Genomic DNA, 17877 nt, shown 5'->3' with positions numbered 1-17877 from the left:
TGGACAGCGATAGGTTTCTAAATGTTCCCCCTGGACAAGAGAGACAAGGTGATCTCTTAGAACATAAAAGCTGAGTATCCACTTCACTGCTAACTTGTTTAAAATGTTGCCTTGGGCGGCTTATGATTCAATTAAGGATGAAACTCTTCTTCTGTCACGGTGATGGACCTGCTGGTCTGCCCTTCTAGACTGATGCAGCATATCAGCCACCAAGCGGCTTTAGGGGAGAATATTATTTTGCAAACAGACCATACTAACTTGTAGAATTTGATAAAAATCCCATGTCCCTGGTTTTTTGATACTGTGGTTTCTAAATGCCTTTTTCTTGGCCCCAGTTTTATGGCTTTTTATACTTCACAAAACACTGGAAACAAGATGGCTAGAATGCCAGTGATGGAAACCCCTTAAATGAATATAATTAGTGTCAAGATTTATGTTGCTGCTATGCCGGAAGAAAGAAAAGTTTCTTTGCCTCTTTCCCTGTAGCAACTACAAACGCACAAACTGCTGAGTGATGGTTAACCAAATTAAACTGTTCATCGTAACTCTTTGAACTCTTTTCCTAGCACCTAGTTTTGTTATTTTTTAGTCACTCTAATAGGTTTATTTCCCATGGCTTTTGATAATGGAGTGAGATTTAAAGCAGATGTTGGCTTATTGGGACTATTATAATTATTACTTCTTTTCTTTTGTACAACTGCTGCTTTGGAGAGTACATTTTTAGATTATTTATGGATTTTTATATTAATCTAAGTGTAATATACAAAGGGGAAAGACAGCCCAATATTTGGGACCTAGCTTCAAAGTTGGAAGATGTGGGTTCAACTCCCTGTTCTGCTACAGACTTCCTACATGACACGAGGTCAAGTCATTCACTGTGTGTATGTGGCACCTATTATTGTGGGCAAGGGACCTTGGGCAAGTGAGCATCATGAGCATAACTTGCTGCACTGAAAAAGATAAAACAAAGTTCTGGTAAAAAGCTCATTAGTCGGTATTTTATTGTTTCCCTAGCAACTAACTCTTGAAATCAAATAAATAAACATGTAATCTTCCATTAGTGCCCTTCTCTTTCTTTTCTTCTCCATTCCCTACCCAAAAGTGTCTAAAACCTTAAAACCTGTAGCAAAATTGCATACAGTACTTTAAATTTTGCTAGGGAATGACTCCAGGGCTCCCAGTTTATTTCCCCACATTTTCTGTTTAGCAATCTCTATATATGTTGTTTTTTAGTCCATTTGCTCTCAAAAGCTATACAGCTTTTTGTAATGCTGCAGTCAATTTTCTATTCAATAGCCTTTTTTCCAATAAATAATTAGCAGTACTGAACAAGAAAGCAGATTACACTTGGGCACAAACTTCTTATTGAGTTTGGGTAATAATAAAGCATGAACTTAAATGAAGAGAGAGTACATAACCCATGATTTGTGCAGCTACATTATTTCTCCTTTAACTCATTTGGAAGCAATTATTACACACAGAGACACACAGACACACACAGTTTACCTTTAAATGTATAAAATACTTTTGTATGCATTTCAAGCTGCCACATATGAGGAAGCTAAAGGATTATTTTTTTAATCAGACTGATAACCAGGGATCTGGGTTTTCCGTTGATCATGGAAAAACACAGTAAAATGCGGATTTGCTCTTTTAAAGGAGAAAAATGCAGGAACTGGCAGGTTTCCCCTTGAAAGCTGGCAGAGTTCCAGCCTGCAAGGGGCTGGGGGGAGTGGGAGGAGGGCAATCAGGTAGGGGGTACCACGTGCATGTGTATGCGCAAACACGCTTGTGCTAGCCAGGCAGCATGAATGTAGCTCCCACAACCCCACGCAGGTAAACCAGGGGTTGGGGGGAGGGGGAAAGAGATTGAGGCCCCCATAGTGAGAGAGGCAGGGAGTTGGGCAGGGCTGGGGCTCCCGTCCAGCCGGGGTGGTGTGTGGGGCTTGGGGCCTGAGTCTGGGGTAGGAATGAACGGCCACAGGGCCTGGGCACGGAACAGCATGGAGCCATGGGCACCTTGTTGGGGGGGTTGTGGGAGGGCTGGCTCCCTGTCACTGTGTGGGCTCTGGGGAGGACATGGGGAGCACATACCCACCAGATTTGTGCACAGGGTGGCTGTGAGTTGGTGGCTTCAGGCTCAGGGCTTGGAAGAGCACAGCAGAGTGGGGAGACTCAGTATCACCACTGGAAGCCCCACACCACCATGGAGAGGTAACCCCTGCCCACCTGGCAGCAGTTGGGGCAGCAGCACAGAGTTCTACCTCCTGCTGCTGCCAGGTGGGCAGAGGGTGGTTCACCATGGCAGTACAGGGCTCCCAATGGCGGCACCAAGCCTCCCTGCCCTGCTTTGGGCTCTGCTCCGGCCACAGCAGCTGCCACCTCCTGTGGGTGGCAACCAGGGCTCTACTGGGCTGGGGTAGGGGGCTGGAGACCCAGGTCCTTGGCCCCATAGCCCTGGTACCTGGGGGCAGGACTGGAGGGGGGTGGGGGGCTGTAGCTGGGAACTGAGGGGCACTGGCAGGGTGCGGAGCGAGGGGCACCAGCAGGGCCAGGGAGCTGTGGTTTGGGAGTGAGAGGCAATGGCATGGGCAGGGCACTGGCATATCGGGGTTGCTCAGCACCACAAAGCAGGGGCAGAGGAAGCCGCAAGCTGGACCCACGCCCTAGTGAGTGAAGGGGCAGGGGGAGCTCTAATTTTCCATTATAAAAAACCCAAAATCAAACGCCAAAATTTACACGTATTTAGAATTAATTTAAAGTAACTGAGGTACTGGTAGGCATCCAAACTGCTTCAAATTGCAAATATATTAACACATTGTGTTCAACTGATATATATATATATATATATATATATATATATATATATATATATATATATATATATATGAAGAGAGAGAGAGAAGTTTCATTTTAATTGCAGAAAAATGCAGATCTTGGGGGCTTTTAGTCAGAGAATTTGTGATTTTTGAACAGAAAAAACTAGGATGCCGGCCAATAACTAAATTTAATTTTGATTGTTTGCTTGTTTCAATTAATGCATTCTTTTCCATTTCTGATGTATTTAAAGCTCTCAGTTCCACAAAACCAAAAGCGTTTTATTAATATTGTTAAACCAGTTACGTTTTAGTTTCTCCCACCCTGCAAAATTTTCTCCTCCAATAGGTACAGCTCTAATAGGTACTGGACCATAATTTTACTACTATCCAAAGCATCTATAAATATCTACTTAAACACTTTGTTCAGTTTTGTTATTGCCACTGATGAAACGTAACCTGTCTAAAGAAAGTCATCCTTTGATGGAGTTTTGCAACCATCTGAATTCTATAAGAAAATAACATTTTTATTGTTTTACTATAGATTTAGATATGTGTGGATCATTTTAAAGGTATAACTGGCAATTTGTTTAATTCATTCTCACAAAGGCTCTCACATTTCCTCAGCTAAGATTTCAATACAATGGATGGTAAAGTGGCCCTTGGAAAAAAATCCTTTATCCAACTTCAATAAAAAGAGCAATTGTAATTAGATGCTATAGGAGGCAGAACATTGTACCCACCACTCCAGCATGTCTGCATATCTTGCTCCCTGATATATGTGTTTAAGAAACAAAAGCAGAAAATAAGGAGATACTGAAAATGTGCTAAGGCTAAAAAGATGACCTATGAGTCACCCCACCTCCTCTTACCAAGATCCATGCTTTTTGAGGCTTTCAGATTAATTGATTCAGGCTGCTTGGCTGGTGTCAGAGATCTGAAGTTGATGTGCTGATCTGTTAAATATGCTGCTGAATCCACTACAGAGCTGTGGAAAGAAGCCATGCAAAATATTTAGGCACTGATACAAAACCAAGTGTAGTAATTAAAACTTTCACAATATAAATGTATTTTCCCCTCCAGTTGTTTGCAGTCATGCATCTTAAATTAATCTTTGATTCTCAAGATTCTTTTGTGAGATTTAGCACTTCAATTCACATGTATTCATTTTATACCTATATTACCCCCCACCCCGATTGTTAACAATGATAACTTCTATTTATATAAATTATTTAGATCTGATTTTATTTAACAGAAGGAGGAACTATCCAAGAACCAACAGGGCTGTTTTTTCAGTGTTTTTTCACTACAGCCCACTATTGTTGCAGACAAGGTTCATAAGTAGAACTATATAAGAGGACATTTCATTCACTTATACTAGTTTGTTTGCATGGCTTCCTTGGATAGGTTTGAAAAAAGGGAACATCACTTTAAAGAGATAAAACAAACTCTAATAAAATTTGATTAAATTAAGTAAAACAGAAGGAAAAAATTAGAAGATTCTATATGTGCATGATGAATATAAGATTGCAGAAAAAACGTGTGATACCATATTATTTGATCTTTTGATATTCTATTTTCAGAATGAGAATATTGCACATTGAAACAAATGTTGTGCTGACTTATGCCTTATGCTTTCCCAATGAAGTCAGTGGTATAGCACAGTTTTTAACCAACTATATTTATTGTTTACTTTATTTCAGTCAGAAGTTTGCAGTACTAATGCCAAGCTTCTCACGTTTATTCAGCAAATAATAGCTTTCAAGTTCCATCAGCATATTTTGCAATGACCAGGACAGTTCTCAAAATATCTCAAAGGCTTTGCTCCATGAATTAACTACTTACAAAAATCACCTTTAAAAATGTGTTTTGTATTCAAATTACACAGAGGTTTTCTTTGCTACACCTTTTTGCCTCAAAGTGATACACAGCAAATTTCAAGTATTCTCATGAAAAATACTCTCCCATTTAAGGCTGACAATCAATAAACAGTTTGTGACACTTGGAATCAGAGAAGCAGTTATTAGGATTTAAGACCTAGTGCATCACACGTAAAACTCACTAGTATGCAACTTTTCAACCAGTCTAATTTTATTAGATTATTATTTAAATTCTGTACTACTTTATAAGCCAAACAATGTGCAAATTATTGCAGCCCAGGCTTCACCAGCAGTAAGTGCACTACACTTTGAGAACTACTGAAGTAGACAAAATATTAAACTTTAAAATAACGGTTAATATTAAAGAAATATTAACTTGACCATAACTATTGCAGCACAAATTCTATATCCATTTGCATACCTAACAACAGCAATTTTTAATCAATTAGAGCTGTCATCAAAATGATAAGTGGTTAAGGTCTAGGCATACATAATAAAATAGCTATATATCCAAACCTATGGTTATAATCTTCAGTAAGTAGTTCCTCAGTAGGGTGTGGTGGCAGAGGTGGTGGAACTTCGTTCTCAGCATTGCCATGATCAGACATAGGGAGATCTGAAACTAACAACGGGTTAAACAAACTGTAGTAGCAAGTATATTCCGCCAGTTCACTGATCAATAAACTGGACCGGAAGGCCTGAAGCAATCCTGAAGTGAGTCACAAATTATTCAAATCCCTAAACTAACTAAACTAGAATTAAAATCACACCAAGCAGAAAATATACCCCTTGGGATTTCTTGAAGAGCTGATTTGCAGATTTGCACATGCATAATTAAAGATAAATACAGTGAAACTTTGCTTATAGTGGAGTAAAAGTCCCCAACTGCTTTAATGTATTTGAATGGATTTTCACTCCCTTCCATACAGAATTAACTTAACTACCAATAGGTTAAACTAGTTTAATTCTTGTCCTGTGAAACATTTATCACCTTCCAGATATATCTGATGAGCGTTGCATTCCTATGACTATTTTTTCCCTGTCTTTCCCTATTCTTAGTCCCTCCTGCAAAAACCTAATTCTTCTGTAACGCCAGTAAAGCAAATCATCCTATATAGAAATAAATTTGGCCCCAGATGACGGTAAAGGTAGTCATACTACTTCATGGTAGTGCCATAATCTGCAGGGCAACTAAAAATACATTTTTCTGAAAACAAAAGTTTCACTTTCATGAAAACAGATCAAAACAATGTTCTCTTCATTCAAGAAAAACATACAGAACGATATAATCATCCTCATCAAGGAGCTGGAGCCAGAGTTATTCCAAGGTCATGACTGTTTTTCTTTTTTTCTTTCCACCCTTAACTTAACCATCCCTTCTTTGACACATGCTGCTTTCTCCTACTTGCTGGCAACTTTATTTATTGGAAACCCTAGATCTTAGTTTTACTCCTGCCTTCTACCATTCACACTTTTGCCATAACTCATATTATGCAATCTCATTCTCTTCTCCCCCTGTATGCTACTGTCTCTCTTTTTTTCATTAGCAAGGCCCTCTTGGTGTCTTTACATGGGCTCCGAGGGGAAGAAGGCTCCAAAAAGTGCCCAGGTCTTGTATATTCAGCATCCCAAGGTTCAAAATGGTGGCAGGAGTGCTTTAAGTAAAGCTCATCGAACAGGCTTTAGTTAAAGTGACACCGCCGCAATTTTGAAGTGTGGGGATGCTGAACACATAAGATGCAGAGGCTGCTGGAGTACACCAAGTTGTACACTCCAGTAGACTTCATTAATAGAGTCTGATCCAACAGCGCGTTGGAGCAGCATCCCTGTATGTCTACAGGCACCCTCTGGTTTCATCTACAACACCACCAGCACCTTATTACTTTTCTCACAAGTCATCTTCTCATCTCCATATCAGTGTCTTTACCTTCTCCTCCTCACTTGTGGCCCACAGATCTCAAAGACACTTAAGACATTTATAAAGCTCCTCTCAAGAGAAAAAATAAAGTCAAACTGTCCAGAGTTATTCAAGGAAACAGGTTGAAAAGGCAAGAGCCTATGCAGAGAGAGTCTACATGAGTTGGAACCCCTAAACCAGTGGTCTCCAAAATGGGATGCGGAAGACGATCCATTGGGGTGTGGGAAGAAAATATTAAAACTTCTATTTATATCTATAGGGGTGCATGATCAAAAAAGTTTGGAGACCACTGCCCTATACTAATAGCAAGAGTATGGTAAACTCTAAAGCAAATAGACTTGTCTACACACTGGTTTACTCCTTTAAAATCTTAATTCTCTTAAATGCTTTAGTTCTAAATAAGTAAACTTTGGGTTTAAAAAGGCTGTCTAGTGACTGCTTACCAGAAGGGACCTTCAGTATTGCAGACAATTAAGATGGGACTTAGTGAAGTGGGGCCAAGTATGAGAAGGAAGAGTTACCTGACTCCACCCCAACAGAGAGGTCACAGATGAAGGCCCAAGGAGGAGGCTAACAGGGGCAAAAGGTGTAATTATCCTGGTAACTGGGACAGTTAGACTTTCAAATTTTAATCCGTTTAGAGCAAGAAATGCTTCTTTGTTCTTAAACGATATGCCAACTTGTGACAGCATGCAACATTTTAAAAATAAGGAATCAGTAAGTTTCCAGTCAATTAATCTTTCCATGAATGTATAATGTTATGCTTGTAAATGTAGATACTTGTATAGTCCCTGAAGATTCAGCTTGCTAAGCTACTGAAGAGATCTTTTATCATAACTCCACCTCTTTACCAGAGAGATGATATCAATCCCCCTACAACCCTGACACTTTTTTGAAAATAAAGGAACTTCTGATGAAGCAGATTCCAGTAACCATTCAGCACCAGAAATTTAAAGCTATTGGCAGTGAAGTACTATTTCTCGAAGAGGTTGTTCTAAAAATGCAGTTTCTGTGCAACAGCTTGAGAGGAAAAAAAAGTGAGGACCTGTAGGTTACAAGTATAAGTCATCAAAAAATAGGCTGAACATTGTCATTTCGATACTGGGTTTTAAAAAAGGCCCCCTTTTAAAAAAAAAGGCCGCTTTTATTGAAATACCCACAGGCAAGCCAAAATATAATGCTTTGGCTACAACAGCTTTCCTCTAGACATCATATTTTGTCTTGCTCAAGTATAATAAAAGAGAACCTTTAAAAAAAAAAAAAAAAAAAAAAAGCTAGCATTTGTTGAACTTTTAGAAGATTCTTAAGTATAGAGCAATGACTAGTAATGGAACCAAAAATGTGACATTTTATTAAACATAATTAAACTCCTGGCATTAAATGTTTGTATTTGTTACAGCACAGTAATAACAGATAATAATAATAATGCATTATTGTTGTTACTGATGTTGTCATTTTTATTATTCCTACTATTATTCCTTCTACTACACCTAAAGGACTGAGATCCCAATCGGCAAGTCACTGTACAGATACACAGCAAAAGCCCGTCCCCAGTTCTAGATTTTCTTCAGTTTAGGCAGACACAGAAAACAAATTTCAAGTTTGTAACTGGGCCTCCCTGTGGGGGTCCAGGGTCCCACCAATGCAGATGTCACTGAAGGATTATAACTATCACAACAAGTATTTGTAACAAATGATCCGAAGGTGCAAAGAGAGGCAACACTATTAGAGACATGTGTTTACATAAAGTGTAGGCAGACAAAGTTCTTCGGGTCAATGTAAAATAGTTAGAAAAATTGACCTTTGCAAGCTTTTGGGTATAAACACCCTACTTCAGGCACAGGGAGAGTTTGTTGCTGCTCTGTTTCCATTCCACCCAGAAGAGCACACCAAGCAGCAACAAACCCTCCCTGTGCCTAAAAGGTGTTTGTATGCAAAAGTTTACAAAGAACATTTTTTCCAACTATTTAGTTGGTCTAATAAAAAATATCACATTTACCCAACTAACTTCATCTGCCTATGTCCTTAGACCAACATGGCTAAACCAACAACAACCCTAATACATAAACTAACTATTTCTGTTGTAAAACTCAAATGACAAATACAACTCTTTTACCACACTGTTTTAGGCCAAATTTTCTTTTAAGATCTGCATAGAGCACTGACTTTCAACCAGGGTGTTGTGAGATCCTTTTAAGGGTGCCACATGGTGCTACTCAATATTAGCACTGTCAGATGTGTTAATACCTTTGCATCATTCACAAGATAAACCCAGAGATTTTAAATAGGAATCCAGAGTGCCAAAGACAGTGTGACCATTTGTAGTTTTTCTGAGTTCTCTGCAACAAAAGAATTGCTCTATTACTTTTCTGTGATCAAAAAGGAGTGAAAGCTAAGAGTTAGCCCTTATTGAGGGATGTCTTGAGTGTAAAAAGGTTGAAAATAACTTGCATAGAGTTCTGATCCCAGAGACCCATCCGATGCATTTACTGTCCTAAGCACAGATTTGTTTGTCTTCTCATCTCCTATTTTACCATACAATTAAGTTGTTAAAATGTGGAACTCATAGTACACAGGAAATTATCTTTGTTTTTCAATAATATTTAGAGATCTTGCCCCCCCTCTTGGCTCCAAACTCTCCATCCATTCTCAGGCTATCGTCTTTTGTCTAAACACCAGGAACAGCTCTTTGTCTCTCATGTCCCATGATACTGGTATCTTTTCAACATCCTATAGGGATTGTCCTTCCCAAGCCATTGCTGTCGTCTTTCTCCTCCTCTGTCTTTAACTCAAAAATGTAGAAACAAGCAAAATGTGCAGAACATGACTGCTGCTATTATCCCTCAGAGAATACTGATCTTTTTTGGTCACTTTTTTCTACGTGGGAGGGGTAGAGATGTCTCCTGGGCAGCTGAAAGCTTTGTTAAGCAAAAGCATTTCCTCCTCCCTTCAGTTGTGCCATCTTACGCAATGGCTATCTCTATAGGGTAGGCCAACAATGGTGACATTTCTCATTCTTGCAGAACTCTTGATGGGAGTTCCACACATGTAAGGGTACAGAACAGCAAAGTTGGGATCTGACTTGCTCATGTGAGGAAAGTCTACCTATTAAACTTTAAATTAATTTAACATGCTTAAAACTAAACCTGCAGTTTTTACTCAAGCAAAATTGCCACTGAAATCAATACAAATCCTTGAATATAATGGAAAGTTCTGCTTGAGTTTTACAGGCATGGATTCTGAGTTCAAAGGAACATATTGCCTTCAATTATGAGCAGTCCACACATTGTTCATGGCAGTTAGAAGATTATTCTTTCTATTCTATTATTCTATAATACGTTTACCTAGAAAGCTGGATAAAATCATGCAAATTCAGACTACAGTACCATCATTCATCTACATAAAAACTTAAGTTTCCCTGATTCAGAGAGGTACTTCAGCAATTTAAAAACATGAGCAGTCCCATTAAATAGATGAGATAACCAATGGGATGAATTCAAAAGCTTGCATAAGCACCTTGCTGACTCAGAGTCCTGTGTGGTAGGTAATGGGAGAAGGTAAGGGAGAAGAGTAAAATTTAATGTTGAGATTTTAGCTGAATATTTACACACTAGTTTCTGAATGGCAACACCCTACATTCCCAAATTTCAAGTCTTTGTCATAACTATCTTGAAAATTTAAAGGCTGTTTCTGGCGTTTAAAAATATTTCAGTCTTAAACTAAACTAGTAATTCTTGTAAACTATTACATTACAACATATATTATATTTGATTATAAACTGGGACATACAATCTAAACCATTTGATTTTTTTAAATCACTGATACTCATTAAAGACCTATAGAAAATAAACATTTTGACTATATATTTTGCACTTATTATTTGTTTTTTATCCAACCTTACGTGTTGGGGCAGCGAGTTAAAAACTGTTACTTAAACTGGAATTTGTGCCAGGAATCTAATTCACAACTTCTGAGTCAGCTCTCCCACCCTCTCTGGATCCTCATGCTTCAAAGTAACAGTCTGCACTTACTCTAATTAACTGTTTTTCTAGTTGATGAGGGTTTATGAAAACAAAAAAGCACTTTTTTGGCAGGAAGAAGGATGTACAGTACATACCTTTTAGTCTTTCCTGGGGACTGCAAGTTACAAATTGCTGGTGGACAGTATCATTGCGCCTGGAGATAGCTATAAAATTATGACTGCCCTCAAAAGCTGGTTTTTGAAAAACTCCATGGTCTGAGCGCTCCTAAGAAGAAACAGAACCACATATTTTAGTATAAAAAAAATACAGTGTGAAGGAGAAGTCATCACTAAATTATGCTGTATTTGTGCATTATATCTAAGGTTTTTGTTGCACATTATTAATGCTCAAAGCCAAAACATGAAAGATGCCTTCAGAATGATCATCAATTATTGTTGACCATGAAACAGGAGATTGTTACTACTGCACAAATAATAATCAAGGCTGATTAGCAGAAAAGAGGACTTTCTTTTCTGACCCACAACTGGCTCTACTTAATTCCTCCATCTGGGAGGGCAGCTTGTGGCATTGTCAACACAAGAACGCAGGCAATGCCAATGGTATTTCTTTGCCAGCCAGCTGGTTCCCTTCTTTCAGAGACTGAGCACATATGCTCCAACAGTCACACTCTGGAGCAGCTTTGTAAGTAAGGTTTTATAATTCCTAAGCCCAGGACTTCTGGCTAGCAACTAAATAAACTTCAGCCACAGTCTTAATTTTCATACCCTCCGACCCTCCAGCAACTCCAGCATTCATACGGCAACTCCTAAATTATTCTCTGGAGCAACTGCTTGAAAGAAAAAAACCCACTATTTCTCAACCTGAGGAATCCTTCCCCAAGCATTTTTATATAGCTAACATAAAGGGAAACTCTAAAGTAAGCAAAGTACAGTATTTTGTCTAACTGCTATTTGGTAGAATTATATTCTGATAATTGATTCTTTGTGATTCCCTATCAGATTTTTAGAGACTTCCATGTGGAGTCTGCTTTTCATGTCTGCATTTTTGTGAGGCAGGAGATCTCATCCCCAAGGCTTTATTTTTAAGTCAGAATATATAGATACAGATATTGATATAGATAAAAGTATATAGATATAGATACACAGTATTTTAGTAGAAATGTAGCTGGTTTGCATATCAATTGAATAGAAAACGTACGTCTTTACCCTGGCATTTTAAAGTTTTAGAACATCAGGGAAGAGGTCAAGGTACAACATCATTCTGTGTCATAGGGTGTGGTGGTATTCTTGGAAGAGTCTTGGAAGATACTACAGCAACTGATTTTTGAGTGCTGTGCTTGATACTGAAAGAAATGTCAGTAACATGCCCAGGTTTAAACAACATTCCTGGTTCGGGAGCATAATGCTTGCATAACTCTTAGTGTCTTATAAGGCAAAAGTTTCCAAGCAAGATACAGTAGTAGCCAAGAGCCATCTCAATTCAGTTTTGATCAATTTTGAGAGCTTAATTGTGACAACACAGAGGCAAATATAAATCAAGTCTCATAAGCTCCTTTCTTCTTTCAACAGCCATTAGACAAATAACACATTTGATTAATGTTTTCCTCTCCTCATTATATTCAGAGCCAGTTAAATAGAATATTCACATGGTTAACCATTGTGTGTGCCTTTTCTGTAACAGAAATCTAAGTTATACAGTGAAGATTTAACACTTATTGCTTATTCCTCGGGAACTAAATGTGTTATCTTCTGTAAGTATATTACTGGTTAAATTAAGCCCAGCATTGAGACAGACTAGTACTAAATTAAAGACTGTTACCCAGTAGGTAAGGCAGACTTAAATTAACAACAACAACAGAAAGAAGAATCTGCTTTTCCAGCTCTTTGATAAATGACACAATCGATATCCCAACAACTGATCAGTAACCGGCCTAATTAGAGTATTCAGCTTGTAAAACAGAGCTGTCATGGAAGGCCTCCATTAGTGTCCTGGCCAATAAAAAAATAATGGATTTTTAAACATATTCTGCTTCTACCAAGTTGGATGCAGCAGGCAGGAAGCATTTGGGGGAAAGGAAAGAATGGCCATAGCCCATTTTGCTGTAGTCTCCAGCCTCAAATGGAATTACAATTGAACCTTGAGCACATCCTATAAGAATTAATTTCTGTTTAAAATGAATTTGATTCAATCAAGAGCTCATTATGTATTCTTCACAGGGCACGAGTCAGAATTGTTTACATGTTTCATACATCCGAGTAATATATAAAACTATATACTTGGCTATGAAAAGCAGCTTCTTGTATTTTTATTATATCAATCTGAGATTAAATTGTAGGTTTTTTGCCAAATTTTACTTTTTAAATAAAAAAACTAGCAGTGGTGAGACTTCTTTCCAGCTTTCATTTTAAATGGGTTATAATTTATACCTCATCAGATAACCATGTTATTTTTACATTAGGTACAGAACACTAAAGGTAATGGCAGCTGTCTCAATTTGCTTCTTAAAATTTTAAGAATACCAGTTCTATGTTATACTATAACTTCTTTGCTGGTGGCACCATTACAGTCTTAAAAGTACAATGGGCCATTAAAGAGTCTCTGTCTTCTTAGGGAAAAGGAAAGCAAGTGCAATTTTCCCCATCTCACAGGCTATCTGCAGAAGACAATCATTTTGAGAAATAACTTCCCAGTACAGTTAAAGTATAAAATTGAGTAAGTATTTCTTCTAAACATACTTTTCAATTGATGCAGGATAGCGGTAAATTGAGTTAAAATATAATTAACAAATTGAAATCTACTATAAAGAACTAACTATTCACATTATAAGAAACTGCACTTTCTCTCTTATACTTTACTTGCCCAAGCAGATGCAGACAATAGTCTCAATACATTAAATGTTTAAGCAAAATTTTATCTTAATAGGCAATTACATGAAAAACAGAATTCCCTTTGAGTCCTATAATATGATTTAATACAGGCTCAGCTTGGGTTTTTCATTTTAGTTCTTAAGCATGCAGTTTTATCTATTTCTTATGAACAATCACATATATTGCAAATCTCATATTATAGTTATTAAAAAATGAAACTCAAAATGTGTTTAGACCAGCACCACTGGAAGCCAGAAGTAGACAACATATTTCAACACATGAATAGTGAAGTTATACACATACAACTCCACAAAAGACATCAGAGGACTATAAGCTGATCTGAGTAAGGCCTAGTGCACAGACATTTCAAACATCCTTCTACTGCAAACTCTTAGTATTTTGCTTAAATTTTGTATTTATTGAACTAAAACAGGTTCTGTCACCTATGGGAGACCCCTTTTTTGTGACCAAGCCAAATAAATTCATTTTTGCTTTCCCAAAACTTTGCTAGTTAAAAGCGACAAAAAATTTAGGAAATTCGAAGAACATTCAGATATGGAAAAAATGAGGCAAGTGATAGACAATACTGATTATTGAGGCTGCCAAAATTCTGTAGGAATGTTGAGTAACCTGAGTCATCTTTACTACAACCTGTTAACTCATTGAGCAGGGCGTAGTGAAAACTGCATTTGTGAAGGCACCTCTATCTAATCCCATATTTATAAAGCCCATCATCTATTGCTGTTATAAAAGAAGACTATGGTATGAAAACTGTCACCAAACTTTGGGGATATTAATTTTGGGGGGGTTAATTTGGGAGATACGTTAAACTGACCTAATGTCAAATTCCTACTCTTTGAATTCAGATGAGGCCATATTATTGGAGGGAAGGAGCTGTGTTCTGTGTTCGTGTGATTTATTCAGATCTCTTTGGAGATGACCAACAGCTGAACAAACTGGAACAACAAATCTAGAAATACAGGTAAATATTACAGAAGGTGTGTTCATTTTGGGCTACCACCTCATCAAGGAAGGCTGATGGTGCTCACGTTTTCCTAAGGCCAGTCCAAAGAAGGAAAGACTAAGGTACCATGGTTGTTCCAGCCTGATTCACAGAAAGTCCGCTTGCATGAGACATTAATCAGAGAAGACATCATTTGTCCCCTTGCAAACTGCAGTCCTGGGTCTGATGCTCCAAAGACCATGCAAGCTAAAGCTTAACTTTTTTCTTCTTTCTATATATTGTTATATCAGAGATGCCTGCCTACTTATTTTTCTACTAGCAAACTGCCCATCAAGAATGCCTGGGGGGACAGAGCACCATCACTCACCTCCCCACGTTGCCACTGCTTCCCGGGTGCAATGGGGGAAGCTTGTAAGTGGCTGCTGCCATTGCCAGCTACTGTCCTACATTGCTGCCACATCCTGTCCAGCCACGCGCCACCTGCCCTTTCTACATCTGGCCCCATGTCACCCTGCCCCATGTCTGGTCCCGCACCACCCTCTGGCACCCATTCTGCATCCAGCCCTGCACTATCCTTCTTCCCCCACTGTGTCTGGCCCCACACTACCCCGTCCCACCCTGCTCTGCATCCGTCTGGCCTGCTCTGCCAGAGCCCTTCTTGACGAGCATTCTAGATGCAGCACTGGCTGGAGCCATGCCCCCCAAGAGCATTACAGAAAGACACACAGACAGAAGAACTAGGCCCTTTATATATATATAGAATATTACTTTTTAAAGGTGTGAAAGAGTATGAGTGTGTGGTTAAGGGACAGTGCATGCATATTTAAATTCATAGCAAATTTTGCTTTAAACTACTCTATTTTATCCAAGTTCATAAAAATATGTTTGCATAAAACTAATATGACAGAAACAATTTTGTATTGGCATACATATGCAAAATAAGTGTTAACTGTGTAAGTCACTCAAATGGTAATCTTGAAGGCTCTATCTGCCATGTGAAAAAGGTGGAAGGCAGGATATTAGGGGTGTGTGAAGCTTTGGTTCCTGATTCAATTTGGAGGAGATTCGGCCCAATTCGGCAGCCGAATCTCCGAATCCAAATCAAATCGGGAGACCAATTAAAAGGTCCAAATTGATTTGAAGCCTCTGAACCATGGGGGGACCCCTAGCAGGCCTCATCCCCTGCCTGCTCCCTCAGATCCCCTAAGCGCCCCCTGACCCTCACCCATTCTCCCAGCCCCATCAATGGCTGCCCCACCCAGCCCTGGTTCCCAGCACTAAAAAAAAAAAAAGCCCTGAACTCATCAGCTGCTGCAGCAGCCATTGGGCTCATACCAGAGCCCCCCCATTTAGCGGGGATTGCCCCCCCCAACTGGCAGAAGCCAGTGAATGCAGGGCTCTTTTTTTTTAAGTGCCAGGATTGTGGGGCTGGGTGGGCCAACCATTGATAGGGCTGGGAGAGAGAGTGGAGGATGGGGCCTGTTTGATTCAGCTGAATTGATTCAGGACAGTGATTCAAATCACCAAATCGAATCACTGATCCCTGAATCCGCCGAATCTGAATCCGAAGTCAATACTAGCCACTTCACAGAGGCTTACAGGATACGTTACTTGGGTTTCTGAATAATCTTCGATGAAAACCAGTTTTACATTGCATAATTTGATGACAATCTTGCTTGTGTTTATTGGATGATCTGATCAAATGTTAATATTATTGTTAATTTATTAACTGATTTGAACCAATATGAATACAGATCTAACCTCTCTTTCAATAATGTAACAAGAGTCACCAAGTTCTTGAATCACCATGGCCACATCCACGCATGTAGGCATGTACAATTTATGGTGCCACAAACTGCATGTGTTGCATGTTAAACTGTGCATGGTGCTGATAATTTGCAGTGTGGGGGGCAAAATTTGCTACTGGAATTTCTTGGTAGCAAAAAAACCAACTAACTAACCAACCAAACAAAAAACCAGGGGGAAAAGTGGCACAAAGCATGCAAAAATAGCAAGGCCGCGATGAACACAGAGATGGGGGAGCCCCTGCACTGAGGTACACTGTGCCCCAGCCAGCGCCACTCCATGGCTGGCTGAGACAGTGTGCCTCAAGATGGGGGAGCAGGCAGTCCTGGCCTAGCTTCTCTCATCTCCGTGTATCTCAGCCCAGGCCTACCTGCTCCCCCATCTCTGCATGCTGCTCCCTGGCTGGCTGGGGTGCAGGGTGCCTCACCTTGGGGGCTTGGCAGCACACAGAGATGAGGGAGCAGGTAGCCTTGGGCTGCCTTCTCCCGTTGCCACGTGCTGCTCCCCAGCTGGCTGGGACACAGGGTGCCTCAGCACAAGGGCTGCTTGCCCGCTACCTTGCACTGAGGCACCCTGTGCACCAGCAAGCCCTATCCTGCAGCACATACAGCCCAGCCAGGAGCTGGGAGGAGCTGGGCACAAGCACTGCCCACAGTGGGACAATGTGTCCCACAATAAAGGGCACATGAATGGGTGTGCTCTGCCACACAAGGTAGAGGAACAAATTTGTGCCACCACTACTTGTGCTGCTGCAAGTACATGCCCCTGCTCATTTGGACAGGACTCATGAGTCTCCAACCCTAGAAGGTTGAAGGTACTCCCAGGTGATAAATTTGCAAGTCACCTAGGTCTGCTTCCAAATTCACATGCCAGTACTTCAACCAGAGATAAAAATCTAAATATTCCAAAACGTAAAATGCTTCCAAGTTTTTAAAAGGACAGAGATAGATATTCAGATGAAACAGAAATACATATATATTTTAAAAGTGACAGCTGAAGAACAACCTCCATGACTTTTATTAATAGAGTTGTGTGTACAAGTCTCAGCTCAACACAAGGAATCTAACTCATGAATAATTTTCTTCGATCACCTCCATCTGTCTCTCCAGTCTCCTGAGGACTACCAACTGGATCATCCCACGAATGTTCCCTTCCATAGACATGGAACGCCTTAATGTCTCCATGGCTTCATGGTTTGATTTCCCCAGAAGAGATTCCCCATTCACTGCAATCAGCTGGTCATTTTTCCGCAGACGGCCATCCTGCGTGAAGCAAAAATAGTAAAGGACCAGTATGTGGGACACAATATCCAGGAAAAATAGATGCAATCAAGCATTTCTTTTTTAAAAGCTAAATTCAACACCCTGTAAACACTGAGATGTTCTAAAAATCCTGTGTGGCACTGGTTGGCCAATATTTGCTTTTTAATCGCACTGTTTTTGAAAAACAGTTAATGAAGTATAAATGCTACTCTGTTGCACAGGCACTCTACACTATAATTTGTATGAGTCCCAAACTGAAAAATCAGAATATCAGCTGTAAGTTAGAACATATGAACCACATTTGTTAATATCTCTGATGTGCAACAAAATATGAATCTTGCAGCTTATCTAAAGTATTGTGCATCTGTTTGCAGGATCTAT

At 39.5% G+C, this 17877-nt stretch overlaps 1 protein-coding gene across 3 annotated transcripts in view; it reads right to left on the bottom strand.

The window, feature by feature from the left end:
• PARD3B (par-3 family cell polarity regulator beta) overlaps positions 1-17877 on the bottom strand; it is a 765403-nt gene that overhangs the window by 301921 nt on the left and 445605 nt on the right. For 2 of the 3 annotated variants that reach the window (XM_090044807.1, XM_090044806.1), the window contains exons 13-16: positions 17326-17496; positions 10732-10861; positions 5213-5318; positions 3689-3804 (exon numbers count right to left, since the gene is read on the bottom strand). In XM_090044807.1, the coding sequence (XP_089900933.1) occupies positions 3689-3804; positions 5213-5318; positions 10732-10861; positions 17326-17496 (523 nt within the window). The remainder of the gene's footprint in view (positions 1-3688; positions 3805-5212; positions 5319-10731; positions 10862-17325; positions 17497-17877) is intronic. The other variant, XM_090044808.1, reaches the window with a different exon arrangement.

Source organism: Crocodylus siamensis, chromosome 4 (assembly GCF_052110815.1).
Source record: "Crocodylus siamensis isolate JL-2025a chromosome 4, ASM5211081v1, whole genome shotgun sequence".
Lineage (NCBI taxonomy): Eukaryota > Metazoa > Chordata > Crocodylia > Crocodylidae > Crocodylus > Crocodylus siamensis.
This window is presented reverse-complemented; position numbering and strand designations above follow the sequence as displayed.